This window comes from Nothobranchius furzeri, chromosome 1, assembly GCF_043380555.1.
Source record: "Nothobranchius furzeri strain GRZ-AD chromosome 1, NfurGRZ-RIMD1, whole genome shotgun sequence".
Lineage (NCBI taxonomy): Eukaryota > Metazoa > Chordata > Actinopteri > Cyprinodontiformes > Nothobranchiidae > Nothobranchius > Nothobranchius furzeri.
Genome location: NC_091741.1, coordinates 25716393 through 25740995, shown reverse-complemented (window position 1 = coordinate 25740995; position 24603 = coordinate 25716393). Strand labels below are relative to the sequence as shown.

The 24603-nt window shown below is 45.7% G+C and overlaps 1 protein-coding gene across 1 annotated transcript in view; it reads right to left on the bottom strand.

Moving 5' to 3' along the window:
* Nucleotides 1–24603, bottom strand: part of efnb1 (ephrin-B1) — an 85751-nt gene that overhangs the window by 36679 nt on the left and 24469 nt on the right. The window contains exon 2 of the mRNA XM_015945205.3: nucleotides 14713–14990. Within this exon, the coding sequence (XP_015800691.1) occupies nucleotides 14713–14990 (278 nt within the window). The remainder of the gene's footprint in view (nucleotides 1–14712; nucleotides 14991–24603) is intronic.

The window sequence follows — 24603 nt, the reverse complement described above, 5'->3', positions numbered from 1 at the left end:
ACAATAACGCTGCGCCCGCTAACCCTCGCTGAATGAAATATCCAAAGGAGAAGCAGCACAGGCGGGATGGATAGATCTGCAAAGCAAGCAGGAAGCCGTATATTACACTGGAGCACTAATAAACACCAGGCTAAATTCTCTCACAAGGGGGTTAAATCTTCTTATCCCACCCCCCTTCTCTCCCGCCGGGCCGCTCCACCGACACTAACCTGACCTGTTAGCGGGCTTTGCTTTGAAAATGAAATCCGTTAATGCTCACCGATTAGCTGCTTTAAACTCAAACGGTAAACACCACGAGTCAATCCACGCTGTTAATGAGAAATCTTCAAATATCAAGCATCCTCCACAGTCAGGCCTCAAATACGCCAAGCTGTCTCCATTTTTCTCTCCCTTCAGGAAGAGTTGGAGCATCTTTTTATGAGGAAGTGCAAAGTTAACAGGAGGTAAAGAGATAAGACAGGAGTGCTTTTGGAGGTTCTGCCAGGGAAACGATGGAGCTGTTAGGCAACAACACACTTTTTTTGTGTTTTTCCCTCCATGTCCACAATCTGACAATTGTGCAATAAAACAAAGCATCTTTTGTTCCCCGCTCATGAGTCCAGATCGATGCAAAAGGAAAGTCCTCCCTGGGTGTCTGTTGCTTTTAATTAAAGTGTTTGCAGATGTTAACTGTTAGCATTTCACATCAGAAAAACCGATTCAACTGGCGGTTTCAGAATGTGCGAGCTATTTGAATCCCTATAATCCGAAACTCCACGTGCATCCGTCCTGACAGCAGCCGTTTTTTCCTAGGAGGCTGTGATTTAATTATGGTCATTTCATGTTATCTCCAAACGATGACATTTAACACGTCCTTCTAATCCTATTACTGTTATTACGATGTGCCATTTCAAAGTTAATGTTTACACGAGTGTTTTCTGTGCTTGTGGACTCGTTTGCATTAAAATCGCAGTGAGAATACCTGCGTGGGAGCGCGCATGCGCACAGACGGCCGAGCATCCTCGCAAATGTAGGACAGGGGAGGACCGTTGGATCGGCTCCGAGCGGGACAGAGATTTCAACCTTGACCTACCCCCCCGGCAAGAAGAGCAGGAGAGGTCGACTTGTACGGCCGAGCAAGGCGGTGCTGCAATGCCGTGGTGAGGAATTCCTCTGGGGGCCCGCTTGGAAGGCGGGGTGTGTAATGCGTGGGTTGTGATAGAGGAAAAGGGTCCATGCTAAACAGAGAAAGTGCAACATCCTGCCAGGTGGGCTTCTCAGGAAGGGCCGTGAAAATCAGAAATGGTCGTTTTCTTAAAATCCCACCAGGACTAAAGGTAGAGAGATGTTTAGTTAGGTTGGTTTTGGTGTTTTCTGCCTAATAAAAGAAAGTTCTGGCACTTTTTAATGCAACGATCCTTGCCTCTTCCTCTGGAACATCGAGCTAACTTTTATCAGATCCGTGTTGCATTTACCAGGAAAAACAGCCCGGTGGATTTATTTGGTCTCAGAAGAAGCGACACCTCAAGGGTTAAATTAAATACCGTTACACTTGAGCTGCGTGTGTTGTGCGCCTAAAACCACTGATCCACATTGGGCCCCCGAGCTAAATCACTGCATTACAGCCAATCACCGACGCGTTTCTGTTTGCACTAGAACAGAACACGTATGAATAATAAACTCTTTATTGATGGCACCTTAATAAGCAAAGCATCTATTGTATATGCTGCCCAGATTTCTAAAATCAGATGATGAGAATCTGACACTGAAATTACAAATAACTTCTAATTGTTTAATATTAATGTGAATAAAAAGTGTTTTTCTTTTTTGGCTCATAATTAAAAATCTGTCATAATTTGACCATCAGCTGCTTGATTTCCAAAAATCTGTAATCGACCATTCAGAATCCAGATCAGTTGGTTGTCTGATGATCTTACAGAAAAACAAACATATGAATAATAAACAGTTTCATTTAAATCCTGTTTGAAGCCAACAAACCGGCTTCATGACCCGATCACCACTGAAAGCAGCAACTTTGAAGTTTGTTTGTAAAATAAACGTATGAATAAAAGTCTTTGCTTCCTTGTGCTTGGTTAGAAACAAACCAGCTTCAGTAACAGGCCATCTGCTGCTCTGATTAGAAACATCCGAATCAGCCTTTAAACCCCACATCGGTTCTTTTCTAATTGTTTATGATTACATCAATGAACCGTGAGTGAACAATAAATGACTAATAAACTGTTTCATAAACAAACATTTTGGCTTCCCAAATATTCCCAGATTTCTAAGAGTTCCTGTCGGAGTCATCCACTGAAACCCAGACCAGGACGTCTCCACTAGACTAATTAACAGATTTCCTTTATTAAGTCATTTTTTTGACTCTAATTAGAAGATTGCGGGTTTGATGCCCATCTTCTGCAGAGTGCTGAAGTATCCTTGGGCAAAATTCTGCTTATCTGAGAATATTAAGCAGACGTGGTAGTGCCACTTTTCTGCCCTCAGAGGGATTTTTTTGGCCCTGCTCGGTTTTCCAGAATGGTGGACTTTTGTCTCCCCAGAAGAAACATTCTTGTGTTCAGATTTTTACTAATCCGTCTACTTCAGGGCTTGTTTTGTGCAGAAAAATTAAGAAAATTCACCAAAAATAATAATAGTAGTCACTTCTTTTAAATAAAAATACCACTTTTTTTGTTGCCCGGTGAGATCTTTAACCCTGATTCTTTTGGCCCTCATCTTGAAAGGTTTAGGCACCTCTGACAAAGAGTACCAAATATCTAAATGTGTTTATTTGAAAGAGCTTTGCAGAACCATAAGCACAAACTCTTTAGCGCTACAAACCTGCTTACAGATGTGAAAGTACACATCAGTTCATCTTCATTTCCAAAACAAACAAACTTCTTCTGGATTCACCAGCATGCCAGAGACGCTAAGCACCAGGAACAAACTCTGCCTCGGTGTTGGCTGCCAGCGTCACAGAGGTGAGGCGGTGCGTGGCAGAACTCTGGTAGGAGAATCGGCACGTGTCACACTCCACTGGGGTACACGGCTATAAAGAGTGACAGCTGTCAGGGGGGATCAGGCCAACGCGGCCTTCTGCTCAGGAAATCAAGGCCGAGTGGAGGAAACCAGGACAGGCTGCTCCATGGCGTCAACCTTATATAGAACAGAGAGTCTACGGCCCGACTAACCACGCAGAACTGATGACCTAGCAGCCACACTCTGTGTCAATGAGAGGCCAATCTGAGAGAAAATGGACGGATGTTCTTTTGGCTTTGCTCAGACAGTTATTACCGTCTGTGTGTATATTTCTGCAGAAACATATGTCCCTTCCATCTTTTCCCCCCTGCTCTGTTGCTCATTTCCCCCTCTCATATTTTCTTTTCCTTAAAAGCCTCCTGTCTGGGATCAGCCTTCCACTCACTCCGAGCCCTAAACACGGATCAGTCGTTTTCCCCACAAACAGCTCATTCGATATCCTGTGTTTAGACAACGCAGTGAAATATAACCAGTTTGTCCACCGAGGAACCAGAGGGGTTTAGTGTGTGTGTGTGTGTGTGTGTGTGTGTGTATGTGTGTATAGGGGTGCTGATAGACAGCACAAGCTGGTTTTGGTCTGGGGTTTAGATCAGTGCTAGGTTATCATTACTGACCCCCCTGTGGTGTTTCTGTGACCCCTCAACTGTGCATTGTGACCTTTAACCCCCCTGACACTCCTGTCAGAGCTGGGCCGGGATGGACGGGACCAAGTGAGCTGGTCCCCTGTGGTGACACCGGAGCAAAGAAACACACACACACCATTTGGTGCTCGTTCAAATCACGCCTTTTGTTGCTTCTCTGGCCCAGAGCGGAGGAGCAAGGGAGGGGGCAATGGTGGGAAAGAGTGCAAGAGCTGGAGGCCAGGGATGGACAAGAACAAGACTGCTGGAGCTGCTCAAATGGTGTCTGCCACGTTCGACCGTTAATCAGAGCAGATAAGCCCGGTCTTTAAAGGCAGAGCAGATTTACGCCGCTCCGGTGGCTGCACGGACCACATTCCTAGCAGAGACGCTGGGATAATTCACTCACATCTTCTGGCTGGGATAAGCTGTCTTTAAAGGGCCTACACACACACACACACACACACACACACACACACTAAAGACCCTGTGAACGGCAAAGCTGGAAAAGCATATAAAGTGCAGGTGCTCGCTTCTCCTCCCTTGCTCCTCCAAAAGGCACCAACAGACTCAAACAAGAACCTAGCATGGGCATTATCTAAATGATAGATGAAGTGTGTTGTGGTGTGTGCTCAGGCAGCGGTGGGACAGATAAAACACACTCTTCCTGGTGCAAAGAGCAACAACATTAACATAATACCAAGACAAATACTACATCCGATTACCGCTGACAAGCAAACCTTACAGTATATATATGAGCCTAATAATGATGCACAATCAGCTGGATCCTGTGACACAGACGTCTCCCCAGTGAAGGATTTACAACCAACTCCAGTTACCGGTTCACTCCAGTTACCAGTTCACGGTCTGAGGCGCTACGAAGAGTGTTTAAAGTATTCCCCTAGTTTGCATAAAACAAACATCAGATCAACCGAAGAGACATGACAGAGAGAGAGAGAGAGAGAGAGAGAGAGAGAGAGAGAGAGAGAGAGAGACAGAGAGAGACAGAGAGAGAGAGAGAGAGACAGAGAGAGAGAGAGAGAGAGAGAGACAGAGAGAGAGAGAGAGAGAGAGAGAGAGAGAGAGAGAGACAGAGAGAGAGACAGAGAGAGACAGAGAGAGAGAGAGAGAGACAGAGAGAGAGAGACAGACAGACAGAGAGAGAGAGAGAGAGAGAGACAGAGAGAGAGAGAGAGAGAGAGACAGAGAGAGAGAGAGAGAGAGAGAGAGAGAGAGAGAGAGAGAGAGAGAGAGAGAGAGAGAGAGAGAGAGCACTTTGCATGAAAACAAAATCAATCGTGAGCAAATCTGACACTTTTCTTGCTTTAATCCAGCAGCTGTCGGCGTGCGAGCCCACGCGCATGTCGGGAATGAAGTTAGTTAAAATATTTATGATGTAATCATTCAGCAGACAATATGCAGAGCAGCCATGCAAAACAGAAAGGCGAGCACATGTTTGTGAAAGTGGCACAAAAAAAGAGCAAATCCTTCAAGGTGATTTTGTGAAAACGTGTGGGCGTAATAAAGCTCAGGAAATATTCCTTAAAGCCCGCAATAACATGTTGCCACAGGAGCGACCATGAAAATTGACGGTTGATAACATCCCAGAGCTTCCCTGCATTCCGCCTGCCAGGGAGCATTCACAAATATTGATTGAAGTACAACAGATGAAAAGAGAGAAGAATAAGAATGTGGGATTTAAATGTTGTCTTCCGACGGAGGAAGGAACAGGACTGTTATTGAGAATTTTTAAAAAGCTGCAGGTTAGAAAACTAGCAAACTTTTTGAGGACCACCTAGAGACCCCATTCCACTTCACAGGGATGCAGGGGGGCCGGCCGGAGGGCGTGGGAATATTGCCCAGAAAACATTTGCAACGCAGAAACTTCTGACATGAGACTAATTGCGTTAAGTGTTTTATAATAATATTTCAACAGTATTAACTTAGCTGTGTCGCATTTGATGTAACACAATTATACATCATGCTCTGTTGGTGGACAGTGGCGGTGGGCTGGGTTTTTACGTTTTTGGTTGCCTGTGGAGACTTTATTGATTTCTCGCAGCGCCAGACGTTCTGCGGCCTGACAGCTGGCTGCATGCCGGTTCAGACTCTCGTTCTAATTCCAGGATCAACTCAAATGATTTTACAGATTCAGAGAGGAATCCATTTAAATGTGGCTGAAGCCTCACCGAGTTGTGTTCTGCGACAGAAAATCAAGTAAAGATGCACAATATGGTTAAAATTCAGACTTTAAAGACAATTAAGGAATGAAAACTGTTGTCCAGAAAATAAAAACATTGTATCACACGATACAGATGAAATACAGTGAGTACACAGATCGCTATAAGTAAAACAATAAAACTAGTTAGAAAGGTTAAAAGACAGATCATAAAAGTAGGTTTTTAGCCTTGCCTTAAAAACCGCAACAGAGGTGGAAGCCCTTATGCTGAGAGGAAGCTCGTTCCAAAGCTTAGGACCTGCCACAGCAAAGGCCCTATCACCACGTGTCTTTAGGAGCGTTCTTGGGACCGAGAGGAGCATGAGGTTCTCCGAGCGGAGTGACCGTGCAGAGGTGTACGGTTGAAGCAGTGACGCCAAGTAAGGAGGGGCCAGACCATTTAACGTTTTAAAAACCAGTAAGAGTATTTTAAAACGAATCCTTACATCAACGGGGAGCCAATGAAGCGCAACCAGGACAGGAGTAATGTGGTCATACTTGTGCCTGCCCTCTAAAAATCTGGCAGCAGCATTCTGCACCATTTGCAACCTGGCTATTGAGCCCTTGCTCACACCGAATAGAACACAGTTGCAGTAGTCCAATCGCACCGTAATAAAAGCATGGACTACCGTCTCATGATCATGACGTGACAAAAATGGTTTGATCTTTGCCAGCCGACGAAGGTGGAAAAAGGAGGAGGAGATCACTCCATTGATGTGGGTGTCAAAACTAAGGGCGCTATCCAGTTTAACACCAAGATTAGTCACCGATGTCGTCAGCTGGCCATTAAATGACCCACAGTCAGTTAGGGAAGAGGCACAATGTCTGCTTGGAGCAAACAATATAGCCTCTGTTTTGTGATCATTTAGGCTCAGAAAATTTTCACTCATCCAGGTCTTGATCTCCCTCAAACAGTTAGTAAGAATAGAAATAGAGAGACCACTTGACGTGTTCAGAGGCAGGTAGAGCTGACAATCGTCAGCATATAGGTGGAATTGAACTCCAAGCTCACGACAGATGTCACCTAAGGGCAGAATGTAAACAGAAAACAACAGAAGTCCCAATATCGAGCCCTGTGGTACCCCCCAGGGTAGATCAGAGTACTCTGAGGAATAACTTCCCATTCTAATACACATTTTTCTATTTGTCAGGTATGATCTAAACCACTTCAGACCCACCAGGGTGTGTGAGAGTCTGGTTTTTACCAGTTTAATATGTTTTTATGTGTTCTTAAATTGAGCAAGGCATTTTTCGCCAGGTTTTGTTATAAGTGAGTTCTGCAGAGCTACTAGCAGTTGGAAATCAAACCTGTGAATGTGTGTGTAAAATGTTTATTCGCAGGTATGATTTTAGATTCCTAAGCAGGATAAGCAGATCCCATCTCAGGTGGCTGCTGAAGGCATGATCGAACAGCAAACAGCAGGAGCGTCTGACTGAAGCTGAACCAACATTTTGTCAGCAGAATGACCGATCTGAGGCTTCACCTCCTCATCATCCACCCTCTTTCCCTCCTCGAAGCTCCGAGATCCAGTAAACAGATTAGGCTGACCTGGAGGGCGCTCACAGAGCCCTCTGACACCTAGATAACGAGAGAATTCTGCTGCTTTACAAAACTCTCACTGAACCTGTTTGCTCTACTGCATTAGAAATCCATTTTCATTTGAGTCGCACTTAAATTCAGAGTTATCGAAGACTGTGTAGAACAGAACTTTCAGAACATGGACTATTTCTCATTAACACGGAAATGAAACATGTCTGTAGAACAAAGAAAGTGACAGAATGGTGTGTGTGTGTGTGTGTGTGTGTGTGTGTGTGTGTGTGTGTGTGTGTGTGTGTGTGTGTGTGTGTGTGTGTGTGTGTGTGTGTGTGTGTGTGTGTGTGTGTGTGTGTCCACAGATCATTGTCAGCTGGTAACTCTAAGGCCCTAACTTGTACTCAGAAGCGTCCTACAATTCAAAACCTAGTAGTGCGTGAATATAGGCAGCTGGGTAGGTCTGATGTGGCAACTCTGTGTCGTTTCCGGTACTGATCCATAACCGCAGAGAAACGGTTCATTCTGAGAAAAGCTGGTTTAACACGTCACAAGCTTAGACACACACTTAAAAGTAGCATGTGACAACCGTTGACTCTCCGCGCCATCACCCATAGGCTCCTAGCTGCATTCTGGCTGGCCAATCACAGCTCTCTAAAGGGGATTCAAACCCATAGAGCGCTGTGATTGGCCAGTCTGCTTTGTGGGCTAATCGAGGCCCTGTATTCGTCTGGTGGGCGAGGTGATGCAACAGAGTGTAACAAGATGGCGACAGCTCATTTGAAACGGCGTTTACATCCATTTTGGGCTATTTGGACTTTAGAAGAAGAAGAAAATAGAGGAGACTCAGTGGTCTCCTTTAAAAAGCAGCTGAAGACTCACTTGTTCAAGCTGGCTTTTGTATGACCTTCTTCACCACCCTCTCTTTATTCTGCTCTCCCCACCTATTCCCCCTTCCTCAGGATCCACTGATTTCCCTCTTTCCTGTTCACTCTCTCTCTTTCTTAACATTTTTTCTTTTAAATCCCAATTGTCCATTTTTGCTCATTTTAAATATATTTTTAAACATTTTCTAAGTGCTTTTTTATATTTTTACAATTTTTTATATTTTTTGTTTTTGTGAAGCACCTCGTGATTTTTATCTTGAGAGGCGCTATAGAAATGATATTTTCTTCTTCTGAAGCACTGTTGAAAACAGATTATGTGGGATTATTATTGATTTTTGTAGTCCACTAAATGCGCTCAGGGCAACTGTTGTCCCATCCAACATGGCGGCCCGCAGTTACGCCAACGCCGATGTCGCCTCTACATTTATATGATTTCTATGCTTCTCAAGTTCATTTTCTGTTGTGGAAATCGATGAACACGATGTCCAGACAACAAGGAGTTTGTACAACCCCCAACACACACAAACATTAACCATCGCTAAACTAGTTGAATCGGTGTTACCTCAGTAACTAAAATTAACTGGAGTCAAGCACATCTTCCTGTAAGTTTTCCTTGAGGTACGTAATGTGTCTTGTGACTCCAAAACCGCACATTTTTTAGGGAAGCTACCCAGATAAATCCACAGCTTGCCCATTGTGTGATCCAGATACTGCACACAGTTACTATCTTCAGGTAGCATCATTTGCTGTTTTTACAGGACCGTAGAGTTTGCAAAACGGGATTTGCCGCGGCTCCCTGGGGAGGATTTTGGCATTTATAGTAGCAAAGCTGATGCTAGAATAAACTGCCATCAGGCACCTCTCAAACAGAGACGGGATAAAGGGAGGTCGCTGGGCGGCCCCCTCCGCATGTGACGGACAGGGTCGCACATTCAGCGTCAGATGGAAGACACGTCAGACTGATGAAATTTCTTTTTCAGGACTAGAGCCCTGCACTGAAGCCCTAGGCCCTCTGGTCAGCCCGGCCCGAGGGCCGTCGGGCCGGGCTTCGGGCCAACGAATGTGTAATTATCTCGGACATGGGCCGGGCGCCTTTATTTTTAATTGAATTCATAAAAAAAATTGAAACACTTAAACCACGGGTCGGCAACCTGTTCCCATCAAAGAGCCATTATTACCCGTTTCCCATAAAGAAAACACTGGGAGCCACAGCAGCCGCGGCGTTGTGGGCGGGGCCTACCCTCAGACAGCAGAGAGCTGCTTTAACCAATCACAACAGGTGACAGCAGCCAGTACCGGTCGCTCGTGTACGTCAAAGTTATCTTTCATAAGACGATAATCAATAAAACGATTTATATAAAGTGGATCCAGAAGTTGTAGCCCATCTCTGCCTACAATATTTAGATATTTTTCACCCTGTTGGTGGTTTTACTGAGCAGGTGCCACTTTTGTCATACGTTTCTTTTTAAAACATGTTTAGACTGTTCAGAATACAAATCCAGGCTCTGTCACGTTTGATTGTTGTAATTAAACTTTGTAGGTGGGGAAGGTCAGAAAAGGATCCCATCATTTTGTTTTTCCCTCATTTACAGTGACAGAGATAACGGTGCAGTGCGCCTGGCTCTGGTGTTAATCAAGTTTAATTATATCTATTTTCACAAGAAAACAGAACAGTTAAAAGCAGGGCTTGTGTTGACCGGACAGTTCCCGTATTTGACCGTTTATTTTGACGGCGAAAGAATAGAAAGAATTACCCCGACGCATGCAGACGAACTGACATCTTATTCGTTACGCACATCGCAGATGTAGCTAAATCACCCAAGAAATGATTCCCATCTGAACATCTGAGCTGGACACTGCTCAGCGCAGCTCACTGTCAGCGTGCACTACATAAGGTCCACAGCGAGCTGAAGATGTGGAGAGGGGCTTGGAGCGCATCGCAGAACCAGAGCGCATGCGGGAAGATTCCTCCGACTGAATTCAGTTGCAGTGGCGGCTGGTGAAAAATATTTTTGGTGGGGCTGTGCTTTTTTTTTTTTTTTAAACAAACTTGTGCTTTCTGAGCTTTGTGCACAACTTCACTATTTCCTGAATTAAGCACAGCTCTTTTATTTCCTGTCTTACATTATTGGACAAAGGGATTAATCCACGTGTGTCTGACTATTGGCACGCTGCCTTGCGGACCAAGGTTGAAAAATACTGCATTAAATTGCACATAAAATAACATGACCATAAATGGTCCACATCCACATTACTGTTCGTGAAACTAACATACTGGAGAATTTCATCGCAATAATATTAAATAAACAAGTATGTACCTGATCTTTTGCATACTGTTGGTGAAGCTCTGGATGACCCCTGTGATGTAGACAGAGTCAATGTTCCTCTTCTGCAGCTGGGTTAACAGCATGTCCACATGTGGCATGATCTTGTGACACAATGCCAGCAGAAAGCAGAAATCTTCTTCCTCCAGCATTCTCACAAAGCCTCCTGCCTCTCTCTCAGTGATTGGATCAAAGTCATCCGAGTCCCTGACATCTGGAAAAATCTGAGAAGGTCATCCTTGTGCTCATACACTGTGTTGACATCTCTCTCTTGGACAAAATGTGCCGGTTCTGATCCACTTCTTCATTGTGTTTCTTTACTGCAAGCCTGTGCTCGTCTCTAGCTGCATGGCAATGTTAGCTCTGCCTAGCATAGCTAGCTTCACCGTGTTGTCCATGTGTGCCCGGGATAACTCATGTTTCTTCACCTTCTCAGAAAAATGTTTCATGTCCGTAACTCCTGACTCAATCCATGCCTCATCTGTCACAGTCGTTTGGAAAGCAAAATATCACATTAGCGTGATTGCATCCAGCTAGCCAAGCCTTCCCAGAAGCCTGGTGTGTACAGTTTACCTCTCTCCTCCTCCTGCTGGCTTATCTTTACGTCGGGCTGATCTGGTCCAAGCTCTTTGACATTAAGTTTTTCCACCATAGTTCTCCTCTCGAACGGATACTGGAGAAGAGACCAAACTGAATTCAGTGGCTGCTGAGATCCGGTATCCATGCTGGTTGTAGGCTCACTGGCGTCCATCTGTGTCACGACCAAAAATGTGCTGGAGTAGTCGAGACTCTCCGAGTTCTACCGAACAGCAACGAAAGCCTTTGGCGGTAGCTCTATCGCCCATCATGCTTCTGAAACAACGTCGACGCTGATTGGATACATTCCCATTCCTACCGTTTGATTTTCTTGTCAGCAATTGGCGGACTGCTTTCGTGCTGTTTGGGCGATTGAAACACAGCCCACAGCCTTTCTGTCGGCTCCACAGCTCGGCAGAGAGCTTCTGACCAATATATATATAATTTGTTTTTGTTACAAAACACACAATTAACTTAGAATATGTGATTATTGTAAATTTTATTTATTTATTTTTTTAAATAAAAATTAAAAACACTGGGGAAAACTGGGAGGGCGGCGCCCTATCGCCCTCTACTGGCCAGCCGCCACTGTTCAGTTGGGTGATTTAGCTACATCTGCGATGTGCGTAACGAATAAGATGTCAGTTCGTCTGCATGCGTCGGGGTAATTCTTTCTATTCTTTCTCCGTCAAAATAAACGGCCAAATACGGGAACTATACGGTCAACACAACACAAGCCCTGGTTTTAACTGTTCTGTTTTCTTGTGAAAATTGTTGGAAAGAGATCAAATTTAACTTGATTACCACCAAAGCCAGTGCGCCGTCATCTCCGTGACGGTAAATGAGGGAAAAACAAATTGATCGGATCCTGCATGTCTTTTAACACATTGGTCAGGATTGACTCAATTTGTTTTCATTTAGTTGGTTAAAAAAAAGTCGGGCTCGGGCCGGGCCAGAGAATCCTGAAAACCTTTTCGGACCGGGTCGGGCAGGGGCTCCACCTCCTCGGGCCGGGCCGGGCCGGACGCGGGCTCAGATTTTAGGCCCGTGCAGGGCTCTATGCAGGACCTTTAGCTTTGATGTGACCTGCTTTTTGTCCCGCTCGATGCCCCGCCCAGCCAGTGTTTGCACCACTCTGTCAAACAGCTGGCTGTCTCTCACCGTCCCCGTAAAAAGGCGACTAATCTGTTCGTCTGCTCGCACGGCCAAAAGCTCCATGGTCTCCGCGTCCGTCCAGTTTGCCATGTTCTAGGTGGTTGAAAGATGCTAGTGAGGCCATGTTCATCTGTGTTTATATCCCTTCTGGCCGGCACTCGACGTGCAGCATACGTCACTAACACCACCACCCTCTTTTGCGGGGAGGCCTTCCACAGTCGCTCCAAAGGGATTAGCGGGGCTGACACGCATTTAGCCGTCAGAGACAAGGGGCTCATGAGGCAATATTACTACGAGGCTAAGCGCATCACAATCAAGTTTTATCACCTTTCCGTTTTGCTCCTTGCCGCATTGACGAGACCCACAAATTCGGATTTATCACTCTGTAATAGGGCTGGGCGATCATATGATCGCACTTTGTGATCACGATCATTTTCAGTTCAATTACGGTGATCAGCTGGGAGTCTCGATCAGAAATAACAGATGTTTGCAGCCTCAATAGGGGGCGCTAACACTCCATGTGCGTTGGTTGCCCACCGCCATTTAACAAAAAGAAGAAGCATTTGCAATTACACTTTTCCTGCTCCGCTACTTCGATGAAGAGGTTTAATAAGCAGAGTGGCCAAACGTGGAGCTGAAAACAGCGAAGTAGATCCCAGTCATGACTCGGAGTTGTCTTCTGGAGATGAAGACATTGTTCAGAAGAAAAGTTACTCAACGTCAGTAGTGTGTCGGTGGTTCGGGTATCTCAAATGTGACGTTGAGCAAATCAAGCCGACATGCAAGGTATGTCGGCGAATGGTGCCTTCAAAAACTGGCACCATTACCAAATACCACCCAAGTGATTATACAGAGAGCGTGAAAATGCGAGCAGAGTCCGGACAACTTGTTAGCTTGTCTCAAAGTAGACTTAGCACTAGCGTGGCTGCTAGTAGTGGTCCAGCCGGCACTGGCGGTGCAGCTGCACAACCAAAACAGCAATCAATCATCTCGTCATTTTCAGCTGTTGCACCATACGAGCAGAACTCAAAGAGAAGCAAAACCATCACAAAAGCTATAACTTTTTGTATTGCAAAAGACATGATGCCTCTGAACACAGTAGAGAAAGAAGGATTTAAGCATTTAATCAAAGTGCTGGACCAGAGGTACGAGATACCTGGCCAAAAGTATTTTTCTCAAACTGCACTGCCACAGCTGTATGATGAATGCAGAGAAAAGCTAGAGATAGAGCTCAAAGATGTTTCATTCAGCAGATAATTTGTTTATTTTGTACCTGTACAGCATTAAAGACACACAGAATGTCAATAAAAGGTTTAACTAATATCTAGTTTCTTTATTTTTACATTTTAAGCTGCTTTAAACTGACTATATAAAAATTAATCGTGATTAAAATCGAGATCGAACGATATGGAAAAATATATCATGATCATTCTTTTTGCCATATCGCCCAGGCCTACTCTGTAATGACAGATAAATCAGCCAATAAACATGTAGCTTCTTTAATATTCATGTTCTGGCCCAATGGGTGGGGTAAACCAGTCTTCCCATTGTATGGGTTGTATTTGGCCAGTTTTCAGGGCTCCTGGGTCATTGTGAGCCCCAACAAACTGTCAAATGCTATAAGAGGCTCAAGGAACTGTTTCCTCTAGATCCCCTGTATTTTTTGTATTGCACTCTGCTCATTTTGTGATACGATGGGATGCATTTGTTGTGCAGTTGCTGATGCTGAACGAGGCTGGGCCATGGCTAGATTGAAATGACACTTTCCTCACTCTTTCCAATCTAACAGCCTGACTACAGACTGCATGGCTCAACCTAAAACTGGAGAGACAAGCTGCCTCCTGGATAGACGTTTTTGACTCCAGTTGGTACATTTACACGTTCAGTCTCCATAAACAAATGTATAAAGTTTTCAGTTGCAAAATATTATGTCCTTCACATCAAGCTCCTCCCACAGTTCTTCTATCTGGACTGAGATCGTAATCATTTAATCTTTTTTCACTGTGATAAGATTCAACATGTTTCTGAAAATGATCAGAAATCAAATTTCACTCTCATTTGTGATTAATACCATTACTGTTCTATGGTGGAAACGGTTAGTATAGCACTTGACGATTAAAAGAAAATGTTGAGGATGGAGTCAGGTTGGATCCCATAATGACACGGAATATTAAACACCTCAATCACCTCTGACCAGCCTCAGAGCGCCCGGTTGTTGCCATGGGGCTGCAGCAGCCATCAAAAAGCAATTTTAATCAGAAACTCCAGGGTATGACTGTGTGTGAAGGAGAGATTATTACTACGGTCACTCCATAAGGCTTCTGTGGTTGAGTAAAGGTTAAAATGCTAAATATCAACAATAAATCATTGTTCTCGGCCAACTTACAGGTGATGTAGTAGTTGACATTCTTCTTGAACTCCAAGCCCATGTAGTTGGGGCTGAACTCTTGGAATTTGATGGTGAATTTGATGTCCTTCTCAGGCTTGTTGCAGTTGACCAACACGTTTGGATCAAGCACCGTGCTGCAACTCTCCGCCTGCTCCTTTCTCACCAAGTACAGCTTGAAGTACTCATAATCTCTTCCTGGGTCTGCTTTCGGACAGATGATATCCAGCTTGTCTCCAATGTCCGGGTAGATCACGAGGCCCTTTCCAGGAAGAAATCTGGGGGCAAGAGGAGGAAGACAAACTGTTACGGATGAAAGCGATAGTCTGAAAAAACAGTGGAGTAACTCCACAAACAGTTTATTTAGTCTTAATACCTTTAGCTTTGGGAATTATGAGTTTAGATTCGTCTGATGGGGTCTTTCATGCTATAGCATTGTGAATTTTGTCCCACAAGCAGCAGCTTGACGCGCTTCAGAACAAGTCAACAGTGTCTCACATGAAGGTTTCTGCTTGGATCGCAATCAAAACACACCAAAAGTTTGCAAGAAAATGCAATGCTAAGTGGCTGCTGGAATGGCGGCGGATCAAACTGCGTAGAAGGAATGGAACAGGTTTATTTTTTTTAGATCGGAGGTGCTTTGTGAGAACACAAACGATGCTACGACTTCACAGAGGGGAAAACAGCACGTGACCATCAGCTGAGGGGGTTAAGGCTTCTTGGTACATCTTCCCCCGTCATGATCATCTACTGCAGGATTAAGATAATCCATGTGACCTTACAGTACCTCTCCTCGACGCTCTCCGCTGCCAACTCAATCAGATCAGCTTTTGTTCTCCTTTATTTGTTAAAAGACGAGGAACAGGAGGAGACTCAGCGTGTGTGAACAGGACAGGCAGAGGTACGCTAAGTACACTGTGGTGTGTGTGTGTGTGTGTGTGTGTGTGTGTGTGTGTGTGTGTGTGTGTGTGTGTGTGTGTGTGTGTGTGTGTGTGTGTGTGTGTGTGTGTGTGTGTGTGTGTGTGTGTGTGTGTGTGTCAGTCAGAAAATAAGCTGAGTTTGCACTCCTGTTGGGGGAGGTGGAGGGGGTGCAGATGGGCTGAATCATTGTTCTGGACTTGTGTGGGGCTTAAAATGTCAACATGGTTCAGCTCTGCTGTCCCAGTTAGCCAAGCATTAACCCAGACAGCCGGACTGACCACGGGTGTGTGTGTGTGTGTGTGTTGTGATCGCAGACAGTGAGCCCAGCAGAGGGGCTATCTGCTAGATCTGCCCATGCCAGCGGATTTAGGCAGGATTTAGCCATGCGCGATGCATTTGTTGTTCTTTCTGATCCCTCACGTTTTAACAAGACATCAGCGGCCGGGGCCCCTCTCTCCATCTCCCGGTCTCTCCCCTCTTCCTCCCTGTTGGAGTGTAATCTCACCTTATCTGCAGCCCCTCATTTCATCATCACACACATCATTTCACCACTAAATAACTGACTCTCCAGACAAGCCAGGCGGAGGGCCACGGAGCCTCCTGGAGGAGACCGACGGAGGAGTGTGCAGGAGAGGGGGAAGCTTTAGATCGCCAGTCATCCTCGTCTGATGATGTCTGGCAAAGTGCCAGGAGGAAAGACCCTTTTTTTTTTCTGAAGAAATACCCCCCATGGAAATGAGCAAGATTGGATTAACATTCATGGTCGTTCTTCTTGGATAGGGGAATTACTACAGAATGAGGGGAAAACTCTCAAATCAAATGAGAAAAAAACCTTCAAATCTTTTCTGTCACTCTTGTTTTTTGGCTAAATATGATGATGTCAGAGGAATGGACACCCTGGACGTGGGTGAGACGTTACTTCCCTGCTATTGTCTAATAGGGGGTGTGGGGAGGGGGCGGCGCTAATCCAAGGGGCCGATAAGAGTGAGAGAACACTCCTACGTCCTACATCTACTAATAATGTGTTCAGCAGAAATGCTCTGCTTCTGTGTGTGTGTGTGTGTGTGTGTGTGTGTGTGTGTGTGTGTGTGTGTGTGTGTGTGTGTGTTTAAGGAAGACATATGTTTACAGATATGTGTGTGTGTGTGTGTGTGTGTGTGTGTGTTTAAGGAAGACATATGTTTACAGGTGTGTGTGTGTGTGTGTGTGTGTGTGTGTGTGTGTGCGCGCGCGCGTGTGTGTGTGTGTGTGTGTGTGTGTGTGTGTGTGTGTGTGTGTGTGTGTGCATATGTCTATGAAGACGCAGACACAATCAGTCTCTAATTGGATCTACAAGATGCATCAGCGAGGCATAAACATGTTTCCATGGCAACATCAGGGCTTTGTTGCTGACCACCCCTTCTTCCCCCAGTTTCAGTCCCCTCTACTCCAACCCAGCAGTCTCATTCCCTCCTGCTTTATTCTTTGCTCTTATTCATCTCCTCAACATTTCCCTCATTTGGTTTTTCCTCTCATCCCCACTCGTCTCCATCCTCCCCCTCACACTCACAAAAAAGAAAAAACACCTACAGAAAACACAAACATCAAACCAGAATGGGGGGAAAAGAGGCAGACCAGGCCTCAATTATCCTCACTCAACAAGTAGGCGTTTTTATTCCACTAGCAGATGCAATGAAGTCATATTTTTAACATATTCTTTAATAAACGTGTTAAAAACACTCAGAAAGATGAGCGCTGCTCTGAAACAAAAGCCTCCCAGCCCACTCTCATTATTAAAGGGACTCGCTACAATTTAGAAGAATAATTAAGATTTTCAATATCTTAATATCTTGATATCCTTGAAGGATTTATCTCAAGCCGGCCCCTGTCATTGATTCAATTTTGCGAGCAGGCCTCATGGTTGGCGGTTAGATAGCTTTCCTAAGTGAATTCTCTGCTTCTGTTTCCCAGCCTTTGTTAACTGTCTGTTATAATGAGGCTCTGGCTGCTGTGGAGGTCTGGAAGCGCCATCGCAGATGGGAAAGAAGCAGCATAAAAGAAATAGGGCAGCAATTAGTGTTTAGCCCAGTTTAAAAGCCCTCCACTTGGCAAGCTGCAGCCCAGCTCCAGTCCAGGATGTGAAACTAAACTGGTGGGCAGGGACTTTGTCTCCTGTTTGTCTCTCTGTGGGCTTAATCAGCGCCACTCCGGTGCTACACACAGCCACGCAATGGAGAGCAGGAGGCGAGTGACTGAAGATTATTGTACTTTTGAGGAGGTCGAAAGGGGAAAAAAAGGGGGCGTGGGTGGGGGTGCATCTTTCATTGGTGCTGTCTGGAGACTTTACAGGACCTGTTGATGACAGAAGTTTGAAGTGCACAGAGGAAGAGCTGTGCAGATACAAACAGTGTTTCTGGGAAATGACCCCGAACGCGGACGGAGCTTTTATCCCCCCGGTGGCCAACATGGTGGATCTGCCTGGACCAAACCAAATAAAGAGAATCATTTTCAAAACAACCAAGTGGGCGGGTTTTGTTTCATCTGGACGGCTCGATCCGGTAAAGAGCTTACACAAACAGACCTGAGCTGCAGCACCGCGGGGAGAGGGAACAGAAAACAAGGAACCCCCTCCTCTTTCTTTTTACATTCCACTGGCGAATATGAGCACATGATCTCACATATGCTACACACCCTCCCCAGTCCGCCCGTCCTCTTTCACAAACACACACTCACACACACATCCATATATAAGGGAGCACACAAAAGCACCATGAGGTGCATCCTGGACCTTCCCAGCCACCCCATTCAAGCGCCCTGCCCTCGCCGACTTTCATATAAAACACCGCCTACGCTGAAGCCCACTCAAACCCCCCTTCCCCCTGCCCTCCACCCCCGTCCAGTCAACTCGGGCTTCTGCCCTGGCAGGCAGCCTCTGCTGCCAAATGAATGGACCCAAGTCACAGGAACCCAGAGGGGGAAAGGAGGCAGAGAAGACTCATATGAAGAAAATGCCTTTAGACTGATTTTGTTCCTCCTGAGCAACGGCAGGAACGAGCTACACATATCAATTAAAATCTATTGCACCTTGCTTTGTGACCCATCTCGACTACATTCAGGTCTTCTTGGCATCCTGCTTCTGCATCTGAGCGATGCTGAGTGTGTCGGGCTAAAGAAACTCGTGTACGAACGATCCCAGCACAACAGCTACTTAAGTCCCCCCGAGAAGTGTTCCCACACCAATTATTATTTTTCACCGACATTAGCCACAAAGTCACTGTGGCGGCCTCCCCTGTCATTACAGATGACACTTTCCATAAGGCAGAGATATTTCTGGCCACTTCAATCAATATGCCACAGGCTAACAGTGTGGATGGATATTACATTTCCTCATGATGCGCCGGGTGAGTCCGCCTACATGACAGGGTTTCGCTAGAGCCAGCGAGGCTCCTAAAGCTGTTTCATGCAAAAATAATGCAAATGTATATTTATTATGTGTTTAGCTGTTAGCATAAGGCCAAAGGTCAATGCTTCTGAAGGCGTTTTGGCATTACAAGCCAAGCTCACACTAAGGGAACGTGTACTTATTCCATCCATTTCAAACCACTTATCCGAGGTAGAGCGGCGATGGCAACAGGTCTTAGAAGGAAGCCCAGGCGACACTCCCCAACTTCTCCTAAGGATCCCGATGTGCTTCTGGGCCAGAGAAAATATATAATCCCTCCAGAAAGTTCTGGGTCTGCCCTGGGCTCTCTTCTAAGTGAGATGAGCCTGGAAAACCTCCAGAGGACGACAACCAGAACCACCTCAGCTGACTCCTTTCCATGCAGATGGTTTAGACTCTACTCTTCTCTGAGCTCCCTGCAGATGATGGAGCTCTTTGGCTTATCTCTAAGGCTGAGCGCCGCCAGGCTGCAGAGGAAGCTCATTTCAGCCACTTCTATCCAGGAGCTCTCTTTTTGGTTATGAGGGTTTCAGCTCAGCTCCTTCAGACCAGACACGCTGCAGTCAAAGCCCTGATCCCCCCATTCATCTTATCGCCGCTGCTGAACAAGACGGTTAAAATTCCTCACTCCCTCCCAGCCCACAGGGAGGGTTCCACCTTTTTCCAGGTCAAGAACCATGGCGTCTTATTGCCAAGCTGTACGTTTGTTTTTACTGCTTCGGGGAAATGACCCACATCTTCTCACACAACCCGTGGGAACTGTAACGAACCCGCCTGAGCCGAGCAAGAAGCTGGTCAGAGCTCTTATCTGAACCCAAATGCTCGTATGCATAGCTGGCTTCTGTCAGGCCATGGTGGGGGCAGATGTTCTTAGGGAGGCCTGACTACAACACACACACATAAACACACACCCCGCAGTGTACACACACTGATTTCCTCACATGTCAAACACTGTAAACAAGTCGCCTCAGTGCTAGCACAGGCCACACACACTAAAGGGGCACAGCAACAAACACCAGGCATCCTGAAATTAAGCAAAACAAGACCCATCTGGCTCCTGAATTGTTTAGCAAAGCAGGAAGGATTTAACCCTGATTGTGAAAAACGACAAACCGGCTAGCATTTAGAGGTAGGGGAGTAGCTAAGCTCTGCGTTTTGAACTCCAGTGGGCCGGACGCTGCAACAGTGACTTGCTGAGAGGCAGAAAGCTTGGAACGGTCCCTCCAGGCTGTCCTCGTTTGAGAAGCATAAATGATGCTGTAGAAGCAAACAGACCGACTGAATATCCTGAATTCCACCCTGCTGAGAAGCGTTTTTGTACGTGTGAAAACAGACGCCCTCTCACTCTCACACTAGCTTCGGATTGTCCCGTCACAACCGGCTGGCATGCGGAGCAGAGCAGATCAGATTCGGCGTGACTCATAACGGTGTCACACCGGAGAGTTATAACACAGGCACGAGGCGAGGCTGACACACACCTCTTGTGTCGACTGAACGAGCTCTGTATGTTCACCCTCTATCACTGTCACATGGAGCGCTAGCATCCCACAATCGGCGACTGTAATGAGCTAACGAGATGACGTCCAGATGGCCTTGCCACAAGGAGGACAGAAGTGGACGTTGTTACGAGACGAAGAGGCTCAAGAGGTCTGTCGAGCGAAGGGAGAGCAAGAAGTCATTAGGGAGGAGAAAGGGAATAATCTGTTTCTTCTTATGGCCTCTGTGGTTTCTGTCAGTGCTGAGTCGGTCCCTTTTTAAGAGCAGGGGAGTTAGGCGAGCTAGGGTGTATGCGGGTGTGATTGAACGTCATCCACGGTATCACTGACAGCAAGAGAAAGCCCAGACTGCTGCTCTTTGGGTCTCCACTTATTCATGCAGGAGCCCAGAGAATGAGCTCTTCCAGCTGGGCTGCAAGGAGGAGAGCAAAGAAAAAGGAAATGAGGCAAGGAAATGAAAGGATAGGAAAGGAAAGGAGGAAGGATCATTTGGCTTGGCTGGAGACAAACTCATTTAGGTCACTTTCAGCCGGGGTTTAGGCCTCTTTCTGGGATTGCTCTGTGACCCAAACAACACACAAGCCTCTTTCCCTCCTCTCCTGGTCTGTTCACGATACACTCACACAAACACGAGCACACACACACACACACACACACACACAGCCAGCTGCCTCCCATCACTACACAGAAACCACAGATGGGCTCTGCTTGCTCTATAAAGATCTCTCCACAGGCCTCGTCTACGGTCACAGCCAAACCCGGCTGGCCCGAGCTCTCCGTCTACGTGTGATGTGTGCAATACACGTATCCGTGCAGGCCAGGGTGGGTGAGTGTGAACGTGCGTGTGTGTTGTGCCAGACACCCCAAAACCAGCCAAAATTTGTGATATGCCGAATACTAGTAGAGGTAGGAGTCCCTCCCTCGGGAGTAGGAGCTACAGAGCAGAGTTGAGATGAGCTGGACCAAAATGCAAGCTGGAAACTGATGTTCAAGAGAGCAGGAAAGGAAAGACGGTGACCCACAACAGCAGCCCTCACACTCGGCCGATTGTGTCAAATCCCACCTGGAGGAGTGGAGGAAGTCACTGAAAACAATAATAATCACACAATCATCATCAAACCAATGCAGCTCTTTACCACTGGCTGTTTTCTGCTCAGTATCACCAGCCCCCCTCCCCTGGTAACAACCCCTCAGAAAGCTTTTAAACGCACCTTTTTAATGCATCAGATGTACTAATAAACAGAGGCAAGTTCACACAGTGGACAGCCACTCGCACACACATGTTGTATGCGTGTCATTTTAATTCTCTCTGACACGGATCAAACCAGTCAGAGATGATTTCTCTCACATCTCAGCATGGCTCTGCTGGAGGGCTCCCACGTTTTGACTGAACAACGAAACAAAAGGAAAAAGCTTATCGCAGATGGAAGGCAGGACACTCTTTGTAGCTAAACTTGGCAAACTTTTTCACCTTGTGTGCTTTTAAGAATTTGACCTTCAAATGAACCAGAAGGGAGGAGCCTTCGCTGACCCTCTCTGCAGTGTGCTTTGGCACAGACACATCTGGGAATCAAATCAGCCGTGATCGAGCAGGAAAAAACTCCTCCAAACAAACCTGACACCTACTACTAATGAGGTTTTTCTTTATGAAATTGGTTTGACATTTTGGGAAATGTGTTTATTTGCTTTCTTCTAAGGAAAGAATATTGATTGCACTCACATTTGTGCAGTTAAACTGAGGCTGGAGCAAGCAGATTGATTAGTTTGATTAGTTAGCTTAGCTCAAAGGCCTAATGTGTAAATGGCAGCCGGCATAAAAACTTCTTTTTCGGTCTTTTTTTGTGCTTAAGGGAGACAAGCTGAAAGTAGAAAGTAGCTACTGGATGGAGAATTAGATGTTTTAGAAGTAAATTAAAGGTGTGGTTCACTCATTTAATCAATACATAATGAAGTGGTCTCTAGTAGGAATGAATGCCTTGTCTTCTCTGGGGGGAAAAATATACCGGTGCACCAATTTCAGGAACTAGCAGTGACCCAGATCACAGATGAAATTCAGACGGCAGGTTTTGGAGTCTTATTTCCTGATATTTGGACATCTCATGCCGGATTGGATAACAGAAATGCAATTCTACCACTGACTTGCAACATGGATGTTTTATCTCCACAAATAACACAAACCTGGAGGAGTTTCTGCTAGTTTCTGGTAAGGTTGCTAATGCTAACAGTTAGCTTCTACTAGTCGGGACGTTCTCTGCTGTTTCCTGGATGCTAAACCAACAACAGCCCTGCCGTGAGTCAAGCCGGGTGAGTTCATAAATGTTAAGTGACAGTGTGATCTGTCAGGCTTGTCAAATCCTAGAGGTTCACCATCAATTTTCTGTCAGAAGCTAATACAGGAGATAGGTGTAGGAGACTATTTTCATGTTCAGCCTGCATGAAAAACTCAGAGTGACCGATTGAAATCAGAAATAATCATTTAAAATGGGGTTTCAGTGTTCCATAACTTTAATTAGATTAGTTCAGACAGTCAGAATCACAACGTCTCTACTAAAAAAAAGTAGATTAGCTTAGCTTAATTTAGCTCAGCAACATTTAGCTTAGCTACTTCAGTTCAACTTTGCTTAGCTAATTGAGGTCTGTGCTAATACAGGTCCTTCTCAAAAAATTAGCATATTGTGACAAAGTTCATTATTGTCTGTAATGTACTGATAAACATTAGACTTTCATATATATTAGATTCATTACACACAACTGAAGTAGTTCAAGCCTTTTATTGTTTCTAATATTGATGATTTTGGCGTACAGCTCATGAAAACCCACAATTCTTATCTCAAAAAATTAGCATATCATGAAAAGGTTCTCTAAACGAGCTATTAACCTAATCATCTGAATCAACTAATTAACTCTAAACACCTGCAAAAGACTCCTGAGGCTTTAAGAACTCCCAGCCTGGTTCATTATTCAAAACCACAGTCATGGGTAAGACTGCCGACCTGACTGCTGTCCAGAAGGCCATCATTGACACCCTCAAGCAAGAGGGTAAGACACAGAAAGACATTTCTAAACGAATAGGCTGTTCCCAGAGTGCTGTATCAAGGCACCTCAGTGGGAAGACTGTGGGAAGGAAAACGCTGCACAACGAGAAGAGGTGACCGGACCCTGAGGAAGATTGTAGAGAAGGACCGATTCCAGACCTTGCGGGACCTGTGGAAGCAGTGGACTGAGTCTGGAGTAGAAACATCCAGAGCCACCGTGTACAGGCGTGTGCAGAACATGGGCTACAGGTGCCGCATTCCCCAGGTCAAGCCACTTTTGAACCAGAAACATCGGCAGAAGCGCCTGACCTGGGCTACAGAGAAGCAGCACTGGACTGTTGCTCAGTGGTCCAAAGTACTTTTTTTTTTCAGATGAAAGCAAATTTTGCACGTCATTCAGAAATCAAGGCACCAGAGTCTGGAGGAAGACTGGGCAGAGGCAAATGCCAAAATGCCTGAAGTCCAGTGTCAAGTACCCACAGTCAGTGATGGTCTGGGGTGCCATGTCAGCTGCTGGTGGTTGTCCACTGTGTTTTATCAAGGGCAGGGTCAACGCAGCTAGCTATCAGGAGATTTTGGAGCACTTCATGCTTCCATCTGCTGAAAAGCTTTACAGAGATGAAGATTTCATTTTTCAGCACGACCTGGCACCTGCTCACAGTGCCAAAACCACTGCTAAATGGTTTACTGACCATGGTATTACTGTGCTGAATTGGTCTGCCAACTCTCCTGACCTGAACCCCGTAGAGAACCTGTGGGATATTGTGAAGAGAAAGTTGAGAGACGCAAGACCCAACACTCTGGATGAGCTTAAGGCCGCTATCGAAGCATCCTGGGCCTCCATAACACCTCAGCAGTGCCACAGGCTGATTGTCTCCATGCCACGCCGCACTGAAGCAGTCATTTCTGCAAAAGGATTCCCGACCAAGTATTGAGTGCATAACTGAACATAATTATATGAAGGTTGACTTTTTTTGTATTAAACCACTTTTCTTTTATTGGTCGGATGAAATATGCT